At 44.8% G+C, this 21,435-nt stretch overlaps 1 protein-coding gene across 1 annotated transcript in view; it reads right to left on the reverse strand.

Moving 5' to 3' along the window:
• The window catches only part of LOC139375429 (contactin-1a-like), a 227,053-nt gene that overhangs the window by 143,221 nt on the left and 62,397 nt on the right, over nucleotides 1-21,435 (reverse strand). Inside the window, exons 4-6 of the mRNA XM_071117212.1 lie at nucleotides 2,601-2,727; nucleotides 1,359-1,534; nucleotides 714-809 (exon numbers count right to left, since the gene is read on the reverse strand). Of these exons, the coding sequence (XP_070973313.1) occupies nucleotides 714-809; nucleotides 1,359-1,534; nucleotides 2,601-2,727 (399 nt within the window). The remainder of the gene's footprint in view (nucleotides 1-713; nucleotides 810-1,358; nucleotides 1,535-2,600; nucleotides 2,728-21,435) is intronic.

The following is a 21,435-nucleotide window of genomic DNA, read 5'->3' on the forward strand; positions in this document are numbered from 1 at the left end:
CAAACAAAACATACATGTATTATGTAACATGAAGTCCTATGAGTGTCATCTGATTAAGATCATCAAAGGTTAGTGATTCATTTTATCTCTATTTGTGCTTTTTGTGACTCTTTGGCTAGAAAAATGGCAGTGTTTTTCTGTGAGTTGGTGGTGACCTAACATAATCGCTTGTGGTGATTTCACAGTAAAGCATATTTGAAATCGAACACTGTGGTGGGATTAACAACAAGATTACCTTGTAAACGGTATAAAATACAGGTATGTTTGAGGAATTTTAATTATGAGATTTCTGTTGAATTTGGCGCCCTGCACTTTCACTGGCTGTTGTCATATCGATCCCGTTAATGGGATTGCAGCCCTAAGAGGTTTTAAGCACTCCCTCATTCCCATGTCCATCAAATGTGCAATATGTATTATCTAAAAGACTATATGAAAAGTGCGCAATGTGTATGATGTGTGTATTATGTTGAATGTGTAATGTATCGTTTGAATCTTCCCCTCAGGACACTAAAGTTCATCCTACACTATACCCAGCCATGTCTCACACATCTTCAGACTTCAGTTGAGATGTGTTGAGACACTTTGAGACATGACGTAGACACTATTCAAGACATTGTAAGATACATTTGACACCATCTGTGTCTAGCATTAGCATTAGCCATAACAATGACCTAGCATCATATAATTAGCCATTAGCTTAGCCTAGCACTTACCTGGGTAGTGTGGGGGAGGAGCGCAGAGCAGCACTGCCCCCTGGCCCTCCTTCACATACACCGCCTCTCTCTCCTCAGAGGAGAAGAAGTCCAGGTCTTGGAGAAAGAGAGGAGGGACAGAGAGAGGTCGGGGGGGGGGGAATAGAGAAGGCGAGGGAGAGAGTGACGGGGAGAGTAGGGAGAGAAAGACAGAGAGAGTTCAGATTCATTAACAAGCCTGGATAATCCACTGTCACACTCTCCCTCGCCTCATTTATGTAAGAACACTGATCCTCCAAATACTCTTAAACCCTGTAACCTCTCTCTCAAAACCACTTCAAAACCAGGACCTGTGTTTAACTAGTTGGCAGGCTTGAAATTTGCAACTGTCATCTTTCAAAGTGAACTTACTATCGATTCAGCAGAAGTGATTCCATGTCATGCTACCCTCTACAAAGTTTGACCATTCAAATTCCATTTCCACAGCTGTTATGATGTGCCACTGCTGCCTCTCAATCACAACTCCACTCACATAGGCATGACAGCTTAGCCTAGTCTAAGGGGCAGCTCTAAAAAAGTCATTTCATCCTTCCTGCCAATGATAATGTGTTACGTAACAATGGGGACGGGGATCCCATCCAATCCCGTCCAATCCACTCCACTCACATCCAAACTGGACAGCGGCCTCTCTGCTGACCACAGTGCCGTAGTCGTTGGTGGCCTTACAGGTGTACTTCCCAACGTGTTTGTTCTTGATGGGGTTAGAGATGACCAGGTTGCCTCCCACCAAAGTGTAGTGGTTGTCTTCATCCTGGTCTATATTCCTGCTGTTTAATCTCCACCTGAGGAGAGAGGAGGGGACACGGACATGTGCTCTTGGGCCAAAGGAGGTTCCCTAAACGGCCACATTACAGTTCAAAACAGATCACAACTTTTACTTTTACTTCGCTACATTCCTAAAGAAAATTATGTACTTTTTACTTTATTCATTTTCACTGACACCCAAATGTAAGCATTTTCAATGCTTATCAGGACTGGAAAAAGGTTCAATTCACACACTTATCAAGAGAACATCCATGGTCAACCCTACTGCCTCTAAACACACATGCTTTGTTTGTAAATTATGAGTGTTGGAGCGTGCCCCTGGCTATCTGTTTAAAAAAATGGTGTCGTCCATTTTGCTTAATATTAGGAATTTGAAATGATTCATATTTTTACGTTTGATACTTATGTATAATTTAAACTAAATACTTTGGGACTTTTACTGAAGTAATATTTTACAGGGTGACTTTCACTTTCACTTTTACTCAAGTATGACAATTGGGTACTTTTCCTACCGCTGCATGCCGAGTACAGATTGACATACTGTACAACACAGCACAGTAGGTGGGGTTTAGGGAGTGTTAAGGGGGGGGGGGTGAGAGACGAGGGACATACAGTACAACACAGCACAGTAGGTGGGGTTTAGGGAATGTTATGGGAGGGTGGTGAGAGACAAGGGACATACAGTACAACACAGCACAGTAGGTGGGGTTTAGGGAGTGTTATGGGGGGGGTGAGAGACGAGGGACATACAGACAACACAGCACAGTAGGTGGGGTTTAGGGAGTGTTGGGGGGGTGAGAGACGAGGGACATACAGTACAACACAGTACAGTAGGTGGGGTTTAGGGAGTGTTATGTGGGGGGCGGGGGTGAGAGACGAGGGACATACAGTACAACACAGCACAGTAGGTGGGGTTTAGGGAGTGTTATGGGGGGGTGAGAGACGAGGGACATACAGTACAACACAGCACAGCAGGTGGGGTTTAGGGAGTGTTGGGGGGGGGGTGAGAGACGGTGAGAGACGAGGGACATAGTATAACACAGCACAGCAGGTGGGGTTTAGGGGTGATAGGAGGACTGTTACGTGTATGTGGCAGGTGGGTTGGCTCGTGCTCGACAGCTCATGGTGATTTTGGCCTCAGGTGACTCCTCTGGGTAGATGGTGTCGACCGGCTGATCCTCAAACACCGGCCCGTAACCTGTAGCATCGTCTGAGGAGAGAGACACACATCGTTAATGACTTAGCACCTAACGGTTTAGACAAACAGTACATGACATCATCGTAACACACACACTGGCACATTACCTGTAGAATCGTCTGAGGAGAGAGAGAGAGAGAGAGAGAGAGAGAGAGAGACAGCGACAGACAGAGAGACAGACAGACAGACAGACAGACAGACAGACAGACAGACAGACAGACAGACAGACAGAGGTCCCACAGTTGACAGTGCATGTCAGAGCAAAAATCAAGCCATTAGGTCGAAGGAATTGTCCATAGAGTTCAGAGACAGGATTGTGTTGTGTTGAGGCACAGATCTGGGGAAGGGTACCAGAAATGTCTGCAGCATTGAAGGTCCCCAAGAAGACAGTGGCCTCCTTCATTCTTAAATGGAAGAAGTTTGAACCACCAAGTCTCTTCCTGGAGCTGTCCGCCCGGTCAAACTGAGCAACCAAGAACCCAATGGTCACTCTGACAGATCTCTAGAGTTCCTCTGTGGAGATGGGAGAACCTTCCAGAAGGACAACCATCTCTGCAACGCTCCACCAATCAGGCCTTTATGGTAGTGACCAGACGGAAACCACTCCTCAGTAAAAGGCACATGACAGCCCGCTTGGAGTTTGCCAAAAGGCACCTAAAGACTATCAGACCATGAGAAACAAGATTATCTGGTCTGATGAAACCAAGATTGAACTCTTTGGCCTGAATGCCAAGCGTCACATCTGGAGGAAACCTGGCACCATCCTACGGTGAAGCATGATTGTGGTAGCATCATGCTGTGGGGATGTTTTTCAGCGGCAGGGACTGGGAGACTAGTCAGGATCGAGGCAAAGATGAGCGGAGAAAAGTACAGAGAGAACCTTGATGGAAACCTGCTCCAGTGCCCTCATGACCTCAGACTGGGGCAAAGGTTCACCTTCCAACAGGACAACAACCCTAAGCACACAGCAAAGACAACACAGGAATGGCTTGGGGATGGCTTGGGGACAAGTCTTTGAATGTCCTTGAGTGGCCCAGCTAGAGCCCGGATCTCTACCTCCCTCCCCATCCAACCTGACAGAGCTTGAGAGGATCTGCAAAGAAGAATGTGAGAAAATCCCCAAATATAGGTATGCCAAGCTCTTTGAGGAAAAGATCATGATTATTAGAAAGCAAATTACGGACTCCTCTTTAAATCTGCGTATTCCTTCAAAGCTCAGTTGTCCTGAGTCTGCACAACTCTGCCAGGACCTAGGATCAAGAGAGACACTCAAGTGTTTTAGTACTATATCTCTTGACACAATGATGAAAATAATCATGGCCTCTAAACCTTCAAGCTGCATACTGGACCCTAACTAAACTACTGAAAGAGCTGCTTCCTGTGCTTGGCCCTCCCATGTTGAACATAATAAATGTCTCTCTATCCACCGGATGTGTACCAAACTCACTAAAAGTGCCAGTAATAAAGCCTCTCTTGAAAAAGCCAAACCTCTACCCAGAAAATATAAAAAACTATTGGCCTATATCGTATCTTCCATTCCTCTCAACATTTTTAGAAAAGGCTGTTGCGCAGCAGCTCACTGCCTTCCTGAAGACAAACAATGTATGCGAAATGCTTCAGTCTGGCTTTAGACCCGATCATAGCACTGAGACTGCACTTGTGAAGGTGGCCAATTACCTTTTAATGGCATCAGACCGAGGCTCCACATCTGTCCTTTTGCTCCTAGACCTTAGTGCTGCTTTTGATACCATCGATCACCACATTCTTTTGGAGAGATTGGAAACCCAAATTGGTCTACACGGACAAGTTCTGACCTGGTTTAGATCTTATCTGTCGGAAAGATATCAGTTTGTCTCTGTGAATGGTTTGTCCTCTGACAAATCAACTGTAAATTTCGGTGTTCCTCAAGGTTCCGTTTTAGGACCACTATTGTTTTCACTATATATTTTACCTCTTGGGGATGTCATTCGAAAACATAATGTTAACTTTCACTGCTATGCGGATGACACACAGCTGTACATTTCAATAAAACATGGTGAAGCCCCAAAATTGCCCTCGCCAGAAGCCTGTGTTTCAGACATAAGGATGTGGATGGCTGCAAACGTTCTACTTTTAAACAGAGATGCTTGTTCTAGGTCCCAAGAAACAAAGAGATCTTCTTTTGAATCTGACAATTAATCTTAATGGTTGTACAGTCGTCTTAAATAAAACTGTGAAGGACCTCGGCGTTACTCTGGACCCTGATCTCTCTTTTGACGAACATATCAAGACTGTTTCAAGGACAGCTTTTTTCCATCTACGTAACATTGCAAAAATCAGAACATTTTTGTCCAAAAATGATGCAGAAAAATTAATCCATGCTTTTGTTACTTCTAGGTTAGACCTCTGCAATGCTCTACTTTCCGGCTACCCGGATAAAGCACTAAATAAACTTCAGTTAGTGCTAAATACGGCTGCTAGAATCCTGAACAGAACCAAAAAAATTGATCATATTACTCCAGTGCTAGCCTCCCTACACTGGCTTCCTGTTAAGGCAAGGGCTGATTTCAAGGTTTTACTGCTAAACTACAAAGCATTACATGGGCTTGCTCCTACCTCCTATCTCTTTGATTTGGTCCTGCCGTACATACCTACACGTACGCTACGGTCACAAGACGCAGGCTTCCTAATTGTCCCTAGAATTTCTAAGCAAACAGCTGGAGGCAGGGCTTTCTCCGATAGAGCTCCATTTTTATGGAAAGGTCTGCCTACCCATGTGAGAGACGCAAACTCGGTCTCAACCTTTAAGTCTTTACTGAAGACTCATCTCTTCAGTGGGTCATATGATTGAGTGTAGTCTGGCCCAGGAGTGTGAAGGTGAACGGAAAGGTTCTGGAGCAACGAACCGCCCTTGCTGTCTCTGCCTGGCCGGTTCCCCTCTTTCCACTGGGATTCTGTGCCTCTAACCCTATTACAGGGGCTGAGTCACTGGCTTACTGGTGCTCTTTCATGCCGTCCCTAGGAGGGGTGTGTCACTTGAGTGGGTTGAGTCACTGATGTGATCTTCCTGTCTGGGTTGGCGCCCCCCTTGGGTTGTGCCGTGGCGGAGGTCTTTGTGGGCTATACTCGGCCTTTTCTCAGGATGGTAAGTTGGTGGTTGAAGATATCCCTCTAGTGGTGTCGGGGCTGTGCTTTGGCAAAGTGGGTGGGGTTATATGTTTGGCCCTGTCCAAGGGTATCATCGGATGGGCCCACAGTGTCTCCTAACCCCTCCTGTCTCAGCCTCCAGTATTTATGCTGCAGTAGTTTATGTGTCGGGGGCTAGGGTCAGTTTGTTATATCTGGAGTACTTCTCCTGTCCTATCCAGTGTCCTGTGTGATTTTAAGTATGCTCTCTCTAATTCTCTCTTTCTCTCTCTCTCTCGGAGGACCTGAGCCCTAGGACCATGACTCAGGACTACCTGGCATGATGACTCCTTGCTGTCCCCAGTCCACCTGGCCGTGCTGCTGCTCCAGTTTCAACTGTTCTGCCTGTGATTATTATTATTTGACCATGCTGGTCATTTATGAACATTTGAACATCTTAGCCATGTTCTGTTATAATCTCCACCCGGCACAGCCAGAAGAGGACTGGCCACCCCACATAGCCTGGTTCCTCTATATTTCTTCCTAGGTTTTGGCCTTTCTAGGGAGTTTTTCCTAGCCAGAGTGCTTCTGCACCTGCATTGCTTGCTGTTTGGGGTTTTATGCTGGGTTTCTGTACAGCACTTTGAGATATCAGCTGATGTACGAAGGGCTATATAAATACATTTGATTTGATTTGGAGCGTCATACCCAAGAAGACTCAAGGCTGTAATCGCTGCCAAAAGGTTCTTCAACAAAGTACTGAGTAAAGGGTCTGAATACTTAAGCAAATATGATTTTTCAGATTTTTTATTTGTAATAAATTAGCAAAAATTGGTAAAAAAAAACTTTTTTTGCTCTGCCATTATGGGGTATCGTGTGTAGATTGGTGAAGGGAAAAACAAAACAATTGAATGAATATTACAATAAGGCTGTAACCTAACAAAATGTGGAAAAAGTCAAGGGGTCTGAATACTTTCCAAAGGCACTGTATATGCAGCAGCATCTCCCATTGGATACATTATTTGCAGAAGCTAAATATTAAACTGGAATTGAACATGTGTTCACCAAAAACCCTTTCAGTTGTCATCATTATCAGCCGGAGAACAAGACAAGCAGTTAGCGAGCTAAACCCAGAGAGATGTCTTTGATGGAAATGCCTCATTTCACCTGCACACACACACACACACACACACACACACACACACACACACACACACACACACACACACACACACACACACACACACACACACACACACACACACACACACACACACAGAGATAATTAGCCTCAATTAGTCATTAAAAAAGACAGGCATCACAGAGCTCCATGAGACAGAAAAACAATGCAAGACGAGGTCATGAATAACCAATCAGGCAAAATGTTCCTGAGACGCTGATTACTTTCCCTGATCCTGCCTGTGTGTGTGTGTGTGTGTGTGTGTGTGTGTGTGTGTGTGTGTGTGTGTGTGTGTGTGTGTGTGTGTGTGTGTGTGTGTGTGTGTGTGTGTGTGTGTGTGTGTGTGTGTGTGTTTGTGTGTGTGTGAACGAGGGATTGTGTGATCTCTCAGGAACCACAGCTGTCACCTCAATACCAAGGATTGCTACTCTCTCAGACGGTGATATTCTGCTCTTTTTATGTCTGTCTAAAAATGCGAGCGATGTCTCTGAAATATTCCCAAAAGATGTCAGATTGACACACTAGCTGCCATCTTTAAAACCCAGGACAAAGGATTCATAGTCTCTCAATATCCTGCCTGCAAAATAGCTGTTATGTCCTAAGAGTTCATTCAAACAGAGAGACAGAGAGAGAGACGGAGAGAGAGAGAAAGAGAGACAGAGAGAGGGACGGAGAGAGAGAGAGAGAGAGAGAGAGAGAGAGAGAGAGAGAGAGAGAGAGGGAGAGAGAAAGAAAGAGAGAGAGAGAGAGAGAGAGAGAGACAGACAGACAGAGACAGAGACAGTAAAAAACTGTAGAAAAAACACTTCACATAGAGAGACCGGAATAAAGCCTTGGACTGTAAAAAAATATGATTTTTATCGGACACTTCATAAAACCGAACGACAATGGCGAGGTTGAGAGACGAAAGGAACCTCACACACACTCCAACACAAGGACGTGCCTAACACTGTCATAGCCTGTTGGCCTGGTTGAAAAACCCCAACCACTAAACATTACTGCTGCTTGACAGAGAGAATTACACATGCTCTGCTATACATGGGGCAATGGAGGCACGTTAAGTGAGAAACCATGTTCTGGGAGAGAAGAGGGAGGATAAAAGAGCAGTAACAGTATGGAACGGAGCTGAAATCTGTCTGGTGAAATGAATGCTATTGGTTCAGTATTAAAGTGTTCCCTGACTGTGAAGTGACAGATGGTGAGGAGGAGTGTTAAAACAGACCACATAAGGCCCACAGCCTGCAGAAATCAGGAACATTGATGCTCTCTCTCTCTCTCTCTCTCTCTCTCGCTCTCTCTCTCTCAGTCTCTCTCTCTCTCTCTCAAAATGGGGTTTATTGGCATGGGAAACATACACTATCTATACAAAAGTATCTGGACCCCCCTTCAAATTTGTGGATTTGACTATTTCATCCACACCCATTGCTGACAGGTGTATAAAATCGAGCACACAGCCTTGCAATCTCGAGTGACAAACATTGGCCTTACAGAAGAGCTCAGTGACTTTCAACGTGGCACCGTCATATGATGCTATCTGTCCAACAAGTCAGTACATCAAATTTCTGCCCTGCTAGATCTGCCCCGGTTAACTGTAAGTGCTGTTATTGTGAAGTGGAAACGTCTAGGAGAGCGTGACAACCGAGTGCTGAAGCGCGTAACACGTAAAATTAGTCTGTCCTCGGTTGCAAACTTTTTCATTTGCAAGATAAGCAAACATTTTTCTGCAAACTTGACATGCCAGCAACAAACGCTGACACTACACATCCAAGTATATCGGCCCAAATTATGGAAGACAAGAATCGTACTTTTGAATTCTGTAAAGTGAGGGTGGAAGAGGAGAAAAAATTATTGTTGTCTATCAATAATGACAAGCCACCAGGGTGTGACATTCTGCATGGAAAATGACTGAGGATAATAGCAGATGATATTGCCACATCTTCAATTTAAGCCAACTAGAAAGTGTGTCCATTCCGCTACCTAAGAATAGTAAAGCCCCCTTTTACTGGCTTAAATAGCCGACCAACCAGTCTGTTACCAACCCTTAGTAAACTTCTGGAAAAAATTGTGTTTGACCAGATACAATGCTATTTCACAGTAAACAAACTGACAACAGAATTTCAGCATGCTTATAGGGAAGGACAATCAACAAGCACAGCACTTACACAAATGACTGATGATTGGCTGAGAGAAATTGATGATAAAATTATTGTGGGGGCTTTCTTGTTAGACTTCAGTGCAGCTTTTGACATTATCGATCATAGTCTGCTGCTGGAAAAACTTATATGTTATGGCTTTACACCCCCTACTATTATGTGGATAAAGAGTTACTTGTCTAACAGAACACAGAGGGTGTTCTTTAATGGAAGCCTCTCAAATATAATGCTGTTAGATTCAGGAATTCCCCAGGGCAGCTGTTTAGGCACCTTGCTTTTATTTGTTTTTACTAACGACATGCCACTGACTTTGAGTAAAGCCAGAGTGCCAATGTATGCGGATGACTCAACACTATACACGTCAGCTACTAAAGCGACTGAAATGACTGCAACACTCAACAAAGAGCTGCAGTTAGTTTCAGAGTGGCTGGCAAGGAATAAGTTAGCCCTAAATATTTCTAAAACTAAAAGCATTATATTTGAAACAAAACACTCACTAAACCCTAAACCTCAACTAAATCTTGCAATAAATAATGTGGAAATTGAGAAAGTTGAGATGACTAAACTGCTTGGAGTAACCCTGGATTGTAAACTGTCATGGTCAAAACATGTTGATACAATAATACTTTGTCTCTATTTTGACGCTTAGCTTGTTTGATTGCCTTGTGGAAGGAATAGCTACACTGTTTGTATTCGGTCATGTTTCCGGTCACCTTGCCCTGGTTAAAAGCAGTGGTTCTCGCTTTCAGTTTCACACGAACGCTGCCATCAATCCACGGTTTCTGGTTTGGGAATGTTTTAATCGTTGCAATGGGAACGACTTCTTCAATGCATGTTCTAATGAACTCGCTCACTGAATCAGCGTATATATCACTAGCCACTTTAAACAATGCTACTTAATATAATGTTTACATACCCTACATTATTCATTGTTCATATGCTGTACTCTATATCATCTACTGCATCTTTATGTAATACATGTATCACTAGCCACTTTAAACTATGCCATGTTGTTTACATACCCTACATTACTCACCTCATATGTATATACTGTACTCGATACCATCTACTGCATCTTGCCTATGCCGTTCTGTACCATCACTCATTCATATCTTTATGTACATATTCTTTATCCCTTTACACTTCTGTGTATAAGGTAGTAGTTTTGGAGTTGTTAGGTTAGATTACTCGTTGGTTATTACTGCACTGTCGGAACAAGAAGCACAAGCATTTCGCTACACTCTCATTAACATCTGCTAACTATGTGTATGTGACCAATAAATTTGATTTGATTTAGTAGCTAAGATGGGGAGAAGTCTGTCTATAATAAAGCAATGCCCTGCTTTCTGAACAACTCTATCAACAAGGCAGGTCCTACAGGCCCTAGTTTTGTCGCACCTGAACTACTGTTCAGTCGTGTGGTCAGGTGCCACAAAAAAGGACTATAACACATTTCAAGTGTTATATTATTGCTATGTAAAGTGCAAATAGTTTAAGTCTGTCTCTCTCTCTCTCTCTCTCTCTAGCTTTATGTCTTTCTGTCTCTCTTGTTCTCTTGCTAATTCACACAGATTGCTTCTCTCTGTCTCCATCTCTCTCCCTCCTGTATATCTCTACCTCCCTCTCCAAACACGTCAATCGTCCTCTGTTTTCCTATCTCCACATTATTCTGTAAGCCTATCTGGTGAAGTCACTCCCTCTGTATCTCAATCCCTCTTTTTGTCTCATCTTCTGGCACGACTTGGCTCCGTTAAAGGAGGGTGAAGCTTTATGGGGTAGGCAATCAGAGCAGTCAATGGACACGCACACACACACACACACACACACACACACGCACACGCACACGCACACGCACACACGCACGCACACACACACACACGCACACACGCACACGCGCACACGCGCACACGCGCACACGCGCACACGCGCGCACACGCGCACACGCGCACACGCGCACACACGCACACACGCACACACGCACACACGCACACACGCACACACGCACACACGCACACACGCACACACGCACACACGCACACACACACACACACACACACACACACACACACACACACACACACACACACACACACACACACACACACACAGAGAGACTCTTCTCTCTCGGGTCCAGCTATGAAGAGAAGATCCACTTCATTACCAGACAACAGGACCTACAGTATTCAACAACACTGTCTGTCTGTCTGTCCTGCTGGAACAATACCACCACAAAGCTGTTGGGGCTCATTTGAATTTAAAATGCCAGCTCTATCCTCGTGATCCAGGAGCCTGGGCTCATCTAAAGCTTTCTGTTGCTCCGTATAGTCCTGGCATCAGAGCGTCTAATGTGATACAGGATACAAGCCAACATGCAGTTAACCCCCAGACTCACAGACAGTTGTTTATCTGGGTGACACTTTGTTTGTTTGTTTACGTAAACAAGTTGGTTGTTGTCCAAGTGAGACAGTGAACATGTACGGTATCCTGTAGGTTCCTCTACTGCAGCATTCTGTTAAGATCATCACACTGTGGATGAATCATGGTTAGAGACTTGTTTCTACCCATTTCATCCCTGGTAGAAAGGGTTAGGATTGGGTCTCATAGCAGTATCACAAACAATACAGGAATATTAATAATTTACAGCACTGCTACACATAGCTGTATTAGAGAGAGAGACAGACAGAGAGAGACAGAGAGAGAGAGAGAGAGAGAGACAGACAGAGAGACAGACAGACAGACAGACAGACAGACAGACAGACAGACAGACAGACAGACAGACAGACAGACAGACAGACAGACAGACAGACAGACAGACAGACAGACAGACAGACAGACAGACATACAGACAGACAGACAGACAGACAGAGATAGATCAGTCACCATCACACACCAATAAAGTGTCATTCAGGTGGTTGCGGATAGTATTCTTATGATGATTATTATATTGCATAAACATGATTAGTGCTAACTTAGTGATGACAGATATACAGTGCCTTGCGAAAGTATTCGGCCCCCTTGAACTTTGCGACCTTTTGCCACATTTCAGGCTTCAAACATAAAGATATAAAACTGTATTTTTTGTGAAGAATCAGCAACAAGTGGGACACAATCATGAAGTGGAACGACATTTATTGGATATTTCAAACTTTTTTAACAGATCAAAAACTGAAAAATTGGGCGTGCAAAATTATTCAGCCCCCTTAAGTTAATACTTTGTAGCGCCACCTTTTGCTGCGATTACAGCTGTAAGTCGCTTGGGGTATGTCTCTATCAGTTTTGCACATCGAGAGACTGAAATCTTTTCCCATTCCTCCTTGCAAAACAGCTCGAGCTCAGTGAGGTTGGATGGAGAGCATTTGTGAACAGCAGTTTTCAGTTCTTTCCACAGATTCTCGATTGGATTTAGGTCTGGACTTTGACTTGGCCATTCTAACACCTGGATATGTTTATTTTTGAACCATTCCATTGTAGATTTTGCTTTATGTTTTGGATCATTGTCTTGTTGGAAGACAAATCTCCGTCCCAGTCTCAGGTCTTTTGCAGACTCCATCAGGTTTTCTTCCAGAATGGTCCTGTATTTGGCTCCATCCATCTTCCCATCAATTTTAACCATCTTCCCTGTCCCTGCTGAAGAAAAGCAGGCCCAAACCATGATGCTGCCACCACCATGTTTGACAGTGGGGATGGTGTGTTCAGCTGTGTTGCTTTTACGCCAAACATAACGTTTTGCATTGTTGCCAAAAAGTTCAATTTTGGTTTCATCTGACCAGAGCACCTTCTTCCACATGTTTGGTGTGTCTCCCAGGTGGCTTGTGGCAAACTTCAAACGACACTTTTTATGGATATCTTTAAGAAATGGCTCTCTTCTTGCCACTCTTCCATAAAGGCCAGATTTGTGCAATATACGACTGATTGTTGTCCTATGGACAGAGTCTCCCACTTCAGCTGTAGATCTCTGCAGTTCATCCAGAGTGATCATGGGCCTCTTGGCTGCATCTCTGATCAGTCTTCTCCTTGTATGAGCTGAAAGTTTAGAGGGACGGCCAGGTCTTGGTAGATTTGCAGTGGTCTGATACTCCTTCCATTTCAATATTATCGCTTGCACAGTGCTCCTTGGGATGTTTAAAGCTTGGGAAATCTTTTTGTATCCAAATCCGGCTTTAAACTTCTTCACAACAGTATCTCGGACCTGCCTGGTGTGTTCCTTGTTCTTCATGATGCTCTCTGCGCTTTTAACGGACCTCTGAGACTATCACAGTGCAGGTGCATTTATACGGAGACTTGATTACACACAGGTGGATTGTATTTATCATCATTAGTCATTTAGGTCAACATTGGATCGTTCAGAGATCCTCACTGAACTTCTGGAGAGAGTTTGCTGCACTGAAAGTAAAGGGGCTGAATAATTTTGCACTCCCAATGTTTCAGTTTTTGATTTGTTAAAAAAGTTTGAAATATCCAATAAATGTCGTTCCACTTCATGATTGTGTCCCACTTGTTGTTGATTCTTCACAAAAAAATACAGTTTTATATCTTTATGTTTGAAGCCTGAAATGTGGCAAAAGGTCGCAAAGTTCAAGGGGGCCGAATACTTTCGCAAGGCACTGTATCTACGTACCATTAGCTAGGATTGTGAATAGAAAGGATATGACTTTTCCGAGTGCACAGCCATGACAACGGGATAGACCAGGCCTTAATATTGAGACAGGAGAAAGCCAATGAGGCTGAGGCCAGAACAGCCCAGAGCAATCTATATCTGCAGTCGTCTATCCAGCGATACATAAATATGAGCATATTATGGCAGACACGGTATATCAGTGTTACCTAGTGTATAACGGGGATAAATAACATTATGATGGAGGCTTGTATCTATGCCGTGGGTTTTAAGTTGATGATATTATCCTCTTAGACGGGGATTGACAATGACAGTGTTAGTGAATGAATGATGAGCGGCAGACAGCGGACAGCAAAGCCAGAGATAGTATATCTGTATATATGGCTCCATCTCCATCATGGCTTTTGGCAGCAGTGGAGGCTGGTGGATGGAGGAATGGGGAGGACAGGCTCATAGTAATAGCTGTGGCTGTAGACTAGAGGAATGATAAGGACAGGCTCATTGTAACAGCCGTGGCTGTAGACTAGAGGAATGATAAGGACAGGCTCATTGTAACAGCCGTGGCTGTAGACTAGAGGAATGATAAGGACAGGCTCATTGTAACAGCCGTGGCTGTAGACTAGAGGAATGATAAGGACAGGCTCATTGTAACAGCTGTGGCTGTAGACTAGAGGAATGATAAGGACAGGCTCATTGTAACAGCCGTGGCTGTAGGCTAGAGGAATGATAAGGACAGGCTCATTGTAACAGCTGTGGCTGTAGACTAGAGGAATGATAAGGACAGGCTCATTGTAACAGCTGTGGCTGTAGACTAGAGGAATGATAAGGACAGGCTCATTGTAACAGCTGTGGCTGTAGGCTAGAGGAATGATAAGGACAGGCTCATTGTAATGGCTGTGGCTGTAGACTACACAACACTCACTTAACACAACACTCACACAACACTCACTTAACACAACACTCACACAACACAACACTCACACAACACAACACTCACACAACCCAACACTCACTTAACACAACACTCACTTAACAAAACACAACACAACACTCACTTAACACAACACTCACACAACACAACACAACACTCACTTAACACAACACTCACACAACACAACACTCACTTAACACAACACTCACACAACACAACACTCACTTAACACAACACCCACACAACACAACACTCACTTAACCCAACACTCACTTAACACAACACTCACTTAACAAAACACAACACAACACTCACTTAACACAACACTCACACAACACAACACTCACACAACACAACACTCACACAACCCAACACTCACTTAACACAACACTCACTTAACAAAACACAACACAACACTCACTTAACCCAACACTCACACAACACAACACTCACTTAACACAACACTCACACAACACAACACTCACTTAACACAACACTCACACAGCACAACACTCACACAACCCAACACTCACTTAACACAACACTCACTTAACAAAACACAACACAACACTCACTTAACCCAACACTCTCACAACACAACACAACACTCACTTAACACAACACTCACACAACACAACACTCACTTAACACAACACTCACACAGCACAACACTCACACAACCCAACACTCACTTAACACAACACTCACTTAACAAAGCACAACACAACACTCACTTAACACAACACTCACACAACACAACACAACACTCACTTAACACAACACTCACACAACCCAACACTCACTTAACACAACACTCACACAACACAACACAACACTCACTTAACACAACACTCACACAACACAACACTCACTTAACACAACACTCACACAGCACAACACTCACACAGCACAACACTCACACAGCACAAGGAATGTTCTCGTCCCATCACGCACTAGTGACTCCTGTGGTGGGCCGGGTGCAATGCACGGTCACCAGGTGCACGGTGTTTCCTCTGACACATTGGTGTTAAGCGGACAGTGCGGCTTGGTTGGGTTGTGTTTTGGAGAACGCACGGCTCTCAAAATTCACCTCTCCCGACTCCGTATGCAGGGGTGAGATCCCACAGTTGATTTCTTCAAACCAAGCTGCTTACCTATTGCAGATTCAGTCTTCCCAGCCTGATGCAGGTCTACAATTTTGTTTCTGGTGTCCTTTGACAGCTCTTTGGTCTTGGCCATAGTGGAGTTTGGAGTGTGACTGTTTGAGGTTGTGGACAGGTGTCTTTTATACTGACAACAAGTTCAAACAGGTGCCATTAATACAGGTAACGAGTGGAGGACAGAGGAGCCTCTTAAAGAAGTAGTTACAGGTCTGTGAGAGCCAGAAATCTTGCTTGTTTGTAGGTGACCAAATACTTATTTTCCACCATCATTTGCAAATAAATTGATAAAAAATCTTACACTGTGATTTTCTGGATTTTTTTTCTCATTTTGTCTGTCATATTTGAAGTGTACCTATGATGAAAATTACAGGCCTCTCTCATCTTTAAGTGGGAGAACTTGCACAATTGGTGGCTGACTAAATACTTTTTTGCCCCACTGTAGATGCCTGCTGCCACCCAAACTGATTACCCATGGTCGAAATGACACCTCTCATCCAGGAGAGAGAGAACATGAGAGCTTGTGAAAACAGAGAGAGAGAGAGGTAGAGAGAGAGAGACAGGTATAGAGATTATATTGAGGAGAGAATTAACAGCACCTTCCATGCAGTGTCACAACAGCCTCTCCTTTAACAAAATGACATCTATTCCCAGTCACCCATCACTGACTGACTGTCACTGGTTGGTTAGTGAGGGAATGTGGTGGGAAATACAGTGTCCATCAGACCAGGGATCAAACTGCATTTTCTATATTTGCCTGGTACAATGGAACCAAGGGAACAATCCCAAAAGTGCAAATCCTGCCTATCTGGCACTCCAATCAAATGCTCAGATTTCTAAAGAAAGATTTCAAATACTATTTGAAGCCAGGGATTCATTACATAAATTCCCAAATTTCGTAACTGTTTCACATCTTCTTTCAGTTCAACAAGGTCACTACACATCAATCACCAGGACAGCTTTATTGCAAACACATGCTTTACCCAAAACAGCTGCACTATCAGGTTACATAAGCACTCACTCCATAGTGTGAGAACATCCGGACAGGATGTACATAAATGGGCACATAAAATAGGTCAATCAATCACTTTCGGACACAATCCATCTACTATATTTCTTCTAGAGTACATTGACAGCGCATAATAAATTAAGAATTGCAGGTCTCTCACCCTGTCTATTGATAAGCCCGTGACAGGAAGTCATCTTCGTGTGTGTGAAATTTTCCAAATGCACAACAAACGTGACCGGGCTGTTATTTCTCTGTATTCTCTTATTATTCAACCAGAAGCTGTGGAAACAACTTGTTCTACATATTTTTATTTATTTAACTAGGCAAGTCAGTTAAGAACAAATTCTTATTTTCAATGACGGCCTAGGAACAATGGGTTAACTGCCTGTTCAGGGGCAGAACGACAAGTACCTTGTCAGCTCAGGGGTTGCAACCTTCCGGTTACTAGTCCAACGCGCTGACCACTAGGCTACCCTGCCGCCCCTGTCCAGTGAATCACCCTTTTCTTTCTGTACAATGGACAAACGTCTCTCTTTGTTAGCAGAAAATCTTAATCAGGAAAGACACTCTCTCTTCATGGGCAAGCTCTGCTCAACTTTAATTTCCTCCATTACAACTTGATGGACTGCAGGACTTCCAAACATAATGCACTCATTCTATCTACAATAGCATAGCCAATTCATCCAGGTAGCTTCACTCTTACCATTTCCTTTGCTACAGTGTAGGCCTACATACACAATGGCAACATAATGTCTGACAGTAAAATACTTTCTGAACCCTGACCCTAAAATAAAGTCCCCATCATCATGGTAATGTACACTGCTCAAAAAAATTAAGGGAACACTTAAACAACACAATGTAACTCCAAGTCAATCACACTTCTGTGAAATCAAACTGTCCACTTAGGAAGCAACACTGATTGACAATATATTTCACATGCTGTTGTGCAAATGGAATAGACAACCGGTGGAAATTATAGGCAATTAGCAAGACACCCCCAATAAAGGAGTGGTTCTGCAGGTGGTGACCACAGACCACTTCTCAGTTCTTATGCTTCCTGGCTGATGTTTTGGTCACTTTTGAATGCTGGCGGTGCTTTCACTCTAGTGGTAGCATGAGACGGAGTCTACAACCCACACAAGTGGCTCAGGTAGTGCAGCTCATCCAGGATGGCACATCAATGCGAGCTGTGGCAAGAAGGTTTGCTGTGTCTGTCAGCGTAGTGTCCAGCGCATGGAGGCGCTACCAGGAGACAGGCCAGTACATCAGGAGACGTGGAGGAGGCCGTAGGAGGGCAACAACCCAGCAGCAGGACCGCTACCTCCGCCTTTGTGCAAGGAGGAGCAGGAGGAGCACTGCCAGAGCCCTGCAAAATGACCTCCAGCAGGCCACAAATGTGAAGAAACAGACTCCATGAGGGTTGTATGAGGGCCCGACGTCCACAGGTGGGGGCTGTGCTTACAGCCCAACACCGTGCAGGACGTTTTGCATTTGCCAGAGAACACCAAGATTGGCAAATTCGCCACTGGCGCCCTGTGCTCTTCACAGATGAAAGCAGGTTCACACTGAGCACATGTGACAGACGTGACAGTCTGGAGACGCTGTGGAGAACGTTCTGCTGCCTGCAACATCCTCCAGCATGACCGGTTTGGCGGTGGGTCAGTCATGGTGTGGGGTGGCATTTCTTTGGGGGGCCGCACAGCCCTCCATGTGCTCGCCAGAGGTAGCCTGACTGCCATTAGGTACCGAGATGAGATCCTCAGACCAGTTGTGAGACCATATGCTGATGCGGTTGGCCCTGGGTTCCTCCTAATGCAAGACAATGCTAGACCTCATGTGGCTGGAGTGTGTCAGCAGTTCCTGCAAGAGGAAGGCATTGATGCTATGGACTGGCCCGCCCATTCCCCAGACCTGAATCCAATTGAGCACATCTGGGACATCATGTCTCGCTCCATCCACCAACCCCACGTTGCACCACAGACTGTCCAGTTGGCGGATGATTTAGTCCAGGTCTGGGAGGAGATCCCTCAGGAGACCATCTGCCACCTCATCAGGAGCATGCCCAGGCGTTGTAGGGAGGTCATACAGGCACGTGGAGGCCACACACACTACTGAGCCTCATTTTGACTTGTTATAAGGACATTACATCAAAGTTGGATCAGGCTGTAGTGTGGTTTTCCACTTTAATTTTGACTCCAAATCCAGACCTCCATGGGTTGATAAATTTGATTTCCATTGATAATTGTTGTGTGATTTTGTTGTCAGCATATTCAACTATGTAAAGAAAAAAGTATTTAATAAGAATATTTAATTCATTCAGATCTAGGATGTGTTATTTTAGTGTTCCCTTTATTTTTTTGAGCAGTGTATTTTAAGCAGATCATCATGTATTGTTGTAGATGCACGTGGATTACCATGGTTACAGAAACCTCTACGGTTAAGCGTTAACATGTATTGTTGTAGATGCACGTGGATTACCATGGTTACAGAAACCTCTACGGTTAAATGTTAACATGACGACGTTGCAATACACCTTGTCCTTTCCAGTCAACAACAATGAGAGAACATTCAGTCCTAAATAGTCCCCATATCCCCTACGTAGTGCACTTCTGTTGACCAAAGCCCTTTGGAGAATAGGGGGTCACAGGTCCCAGTCAGTGCCAGTCTGTTACCACCACCCTCAGGGACCATGCAAAGCCATGCAGCACTTGGGACTGAAGAGGACTGATTGGGGCCCAGTGGTCTTGACATACTTCCAAATCAAATCAAATGTTATTTGTCACATGCGCCGAATACAACCTTACCGTGAAATGTTATTTACAAGCCCAACAATGCAGTTGAAGAAATAGAGTTGATAACATTTTAACTAAAGTAAAAAATAAACTAGAAAGTAACAATAAAATAACAATAATGAGGCTATATACGGGGGGTACCGGTACCAAGTCAATGTGCAGGGGTACAGGTTAGTCAATGTATTTTGTACATGTAGGTAGGGGTTAAAGTGAATATGCAAAGATAATAAACAACGAGTAGCAGCAGTGTGAAAACAAAAGCGGGTTGTCAATGTAAATAGTCCGGATGGTCATTTTATTAATTGTTCAGCAGTCTTATGGATTGGGGATAGAAGCTGTTTAGAAGCCTCTTAGTCCTAGACTAGGCGCTCTGGTACCGCTTGCCGTGTGGTAGCAGAGAGAACAGTCTATGACTTGGGTGACTGGAGTCTTTGACAATTTTTTGGTCTTTCTTCTGACACCTCCTGGTATAAAGGTCCTGGATGTCCTGTATGGCAGGAAGCTTGGCCCCAGTGATGTCCTGTATGGCAGGAAGCTTGGCCCCAGTGATGTCCTGTATGACAGGAAGCTTTGCCCCAGTGATGTCCTGTATGGCAGGAAGCTTGGCCCCAGTGATGTCCTGTATGGGTGGAGGTGATGACACCCTAGACCCACTCCAATTTGCTTACCGCCCAAATAGGTCCACAGACGATGCAATCTCAACCACACTGCACACTGCCCTAACCCATCTGGACAAGAGGAATACCTATGTGAGAATGCTGTTCATCGACTACAGCTCGGCATTCAACACCATAGTACCCTCCAAGCTCGTCATCAAGCTCGAGACCCTGGGTCTCGACCCCGCCCTGTGCAACTGGGTACTGGACTTCCTGACGGGCCGCCCCCAGGTGGTGAGGGTAGGCAACAACATCTCCTCCCCGCTGATCCTCAACACTGGGGCCCCACAAGGGTGCGTTCTGAGCCCTCTCCTGTACTCCCTGTTCACCCACGACTGCGTGGCCACGCACGCCTCCAACTCAATCATCAAGTTTGCGGACGACACAACAGTGGTAGGCTTGATTACCAACAACGACGAGACGGCCTACAGGGAGGAGGTGAGGGCCCTCGGAGTGTGGTGTCAGGAAAATAACCTCACACTCAACGTCAACAAAACTAAGGAGATGATTGTGGACTTCAGGAAACAGCAGAGGGAACACCCCGCTATCCACATCGATGGAACAGTAGTGGAGAGGGTAGCAAGTTTTAAGTTCCTCGGCATACACATCACAGACAAACTGAATTGGTCCACTCACACAGACAGCATCGTGAAGAAGGCGCAACAGCGCCTCTTCAACCTCAGGAGGCTGAAGAAATTCGGCTTGTCACCAAAAGCACTCACAAACTTCTACAGATGCACAATCGAGAGCATCCTGGCGGGCTGTATCACCGCCTGGTATGGCAACTGCACCGCCCTCAACCGTAAGGCTCTCCAGAGGGTAGTGAGGTCTGCACAACGCATCACCGGGGGCAAACTACCTGCCCACCAGGACACCTACACCACCCGATGTCACAGGAAGGCCATAAAGATCATCAAGGACATCAACCACCCGAGCCACTGCCTGTTCACCCCGCTATCATCCAGAAGGCGAGGTCAGTACAGGTGCATCAAAGCTGGGACCGAGAGACTGAAAAACAGCTTCTATCTCAAGGCCATCAGACTGTTAAACAGCCACCACTAACACTGAGTGGCTGCTGCCAACACACTGACACTGACTCAACTCCAGCCACTTTAATAA

This window comes from Oncorhynchus clarkii, chromosome 2 (assembly GCF_045791955.1).
Source record: "Oncorhynchus clarkii lewisi isolate Uvic-CL-2024 chromosome 2, UVic_Ocla_1.0, whole genome shotgun sequence".
NCBI lineage: Eukaryota > Metazoa > Chordata > Actinopteri > Salmoniformes > Salmonidae > Oncorhynchus > Oncorhynchus clarkii.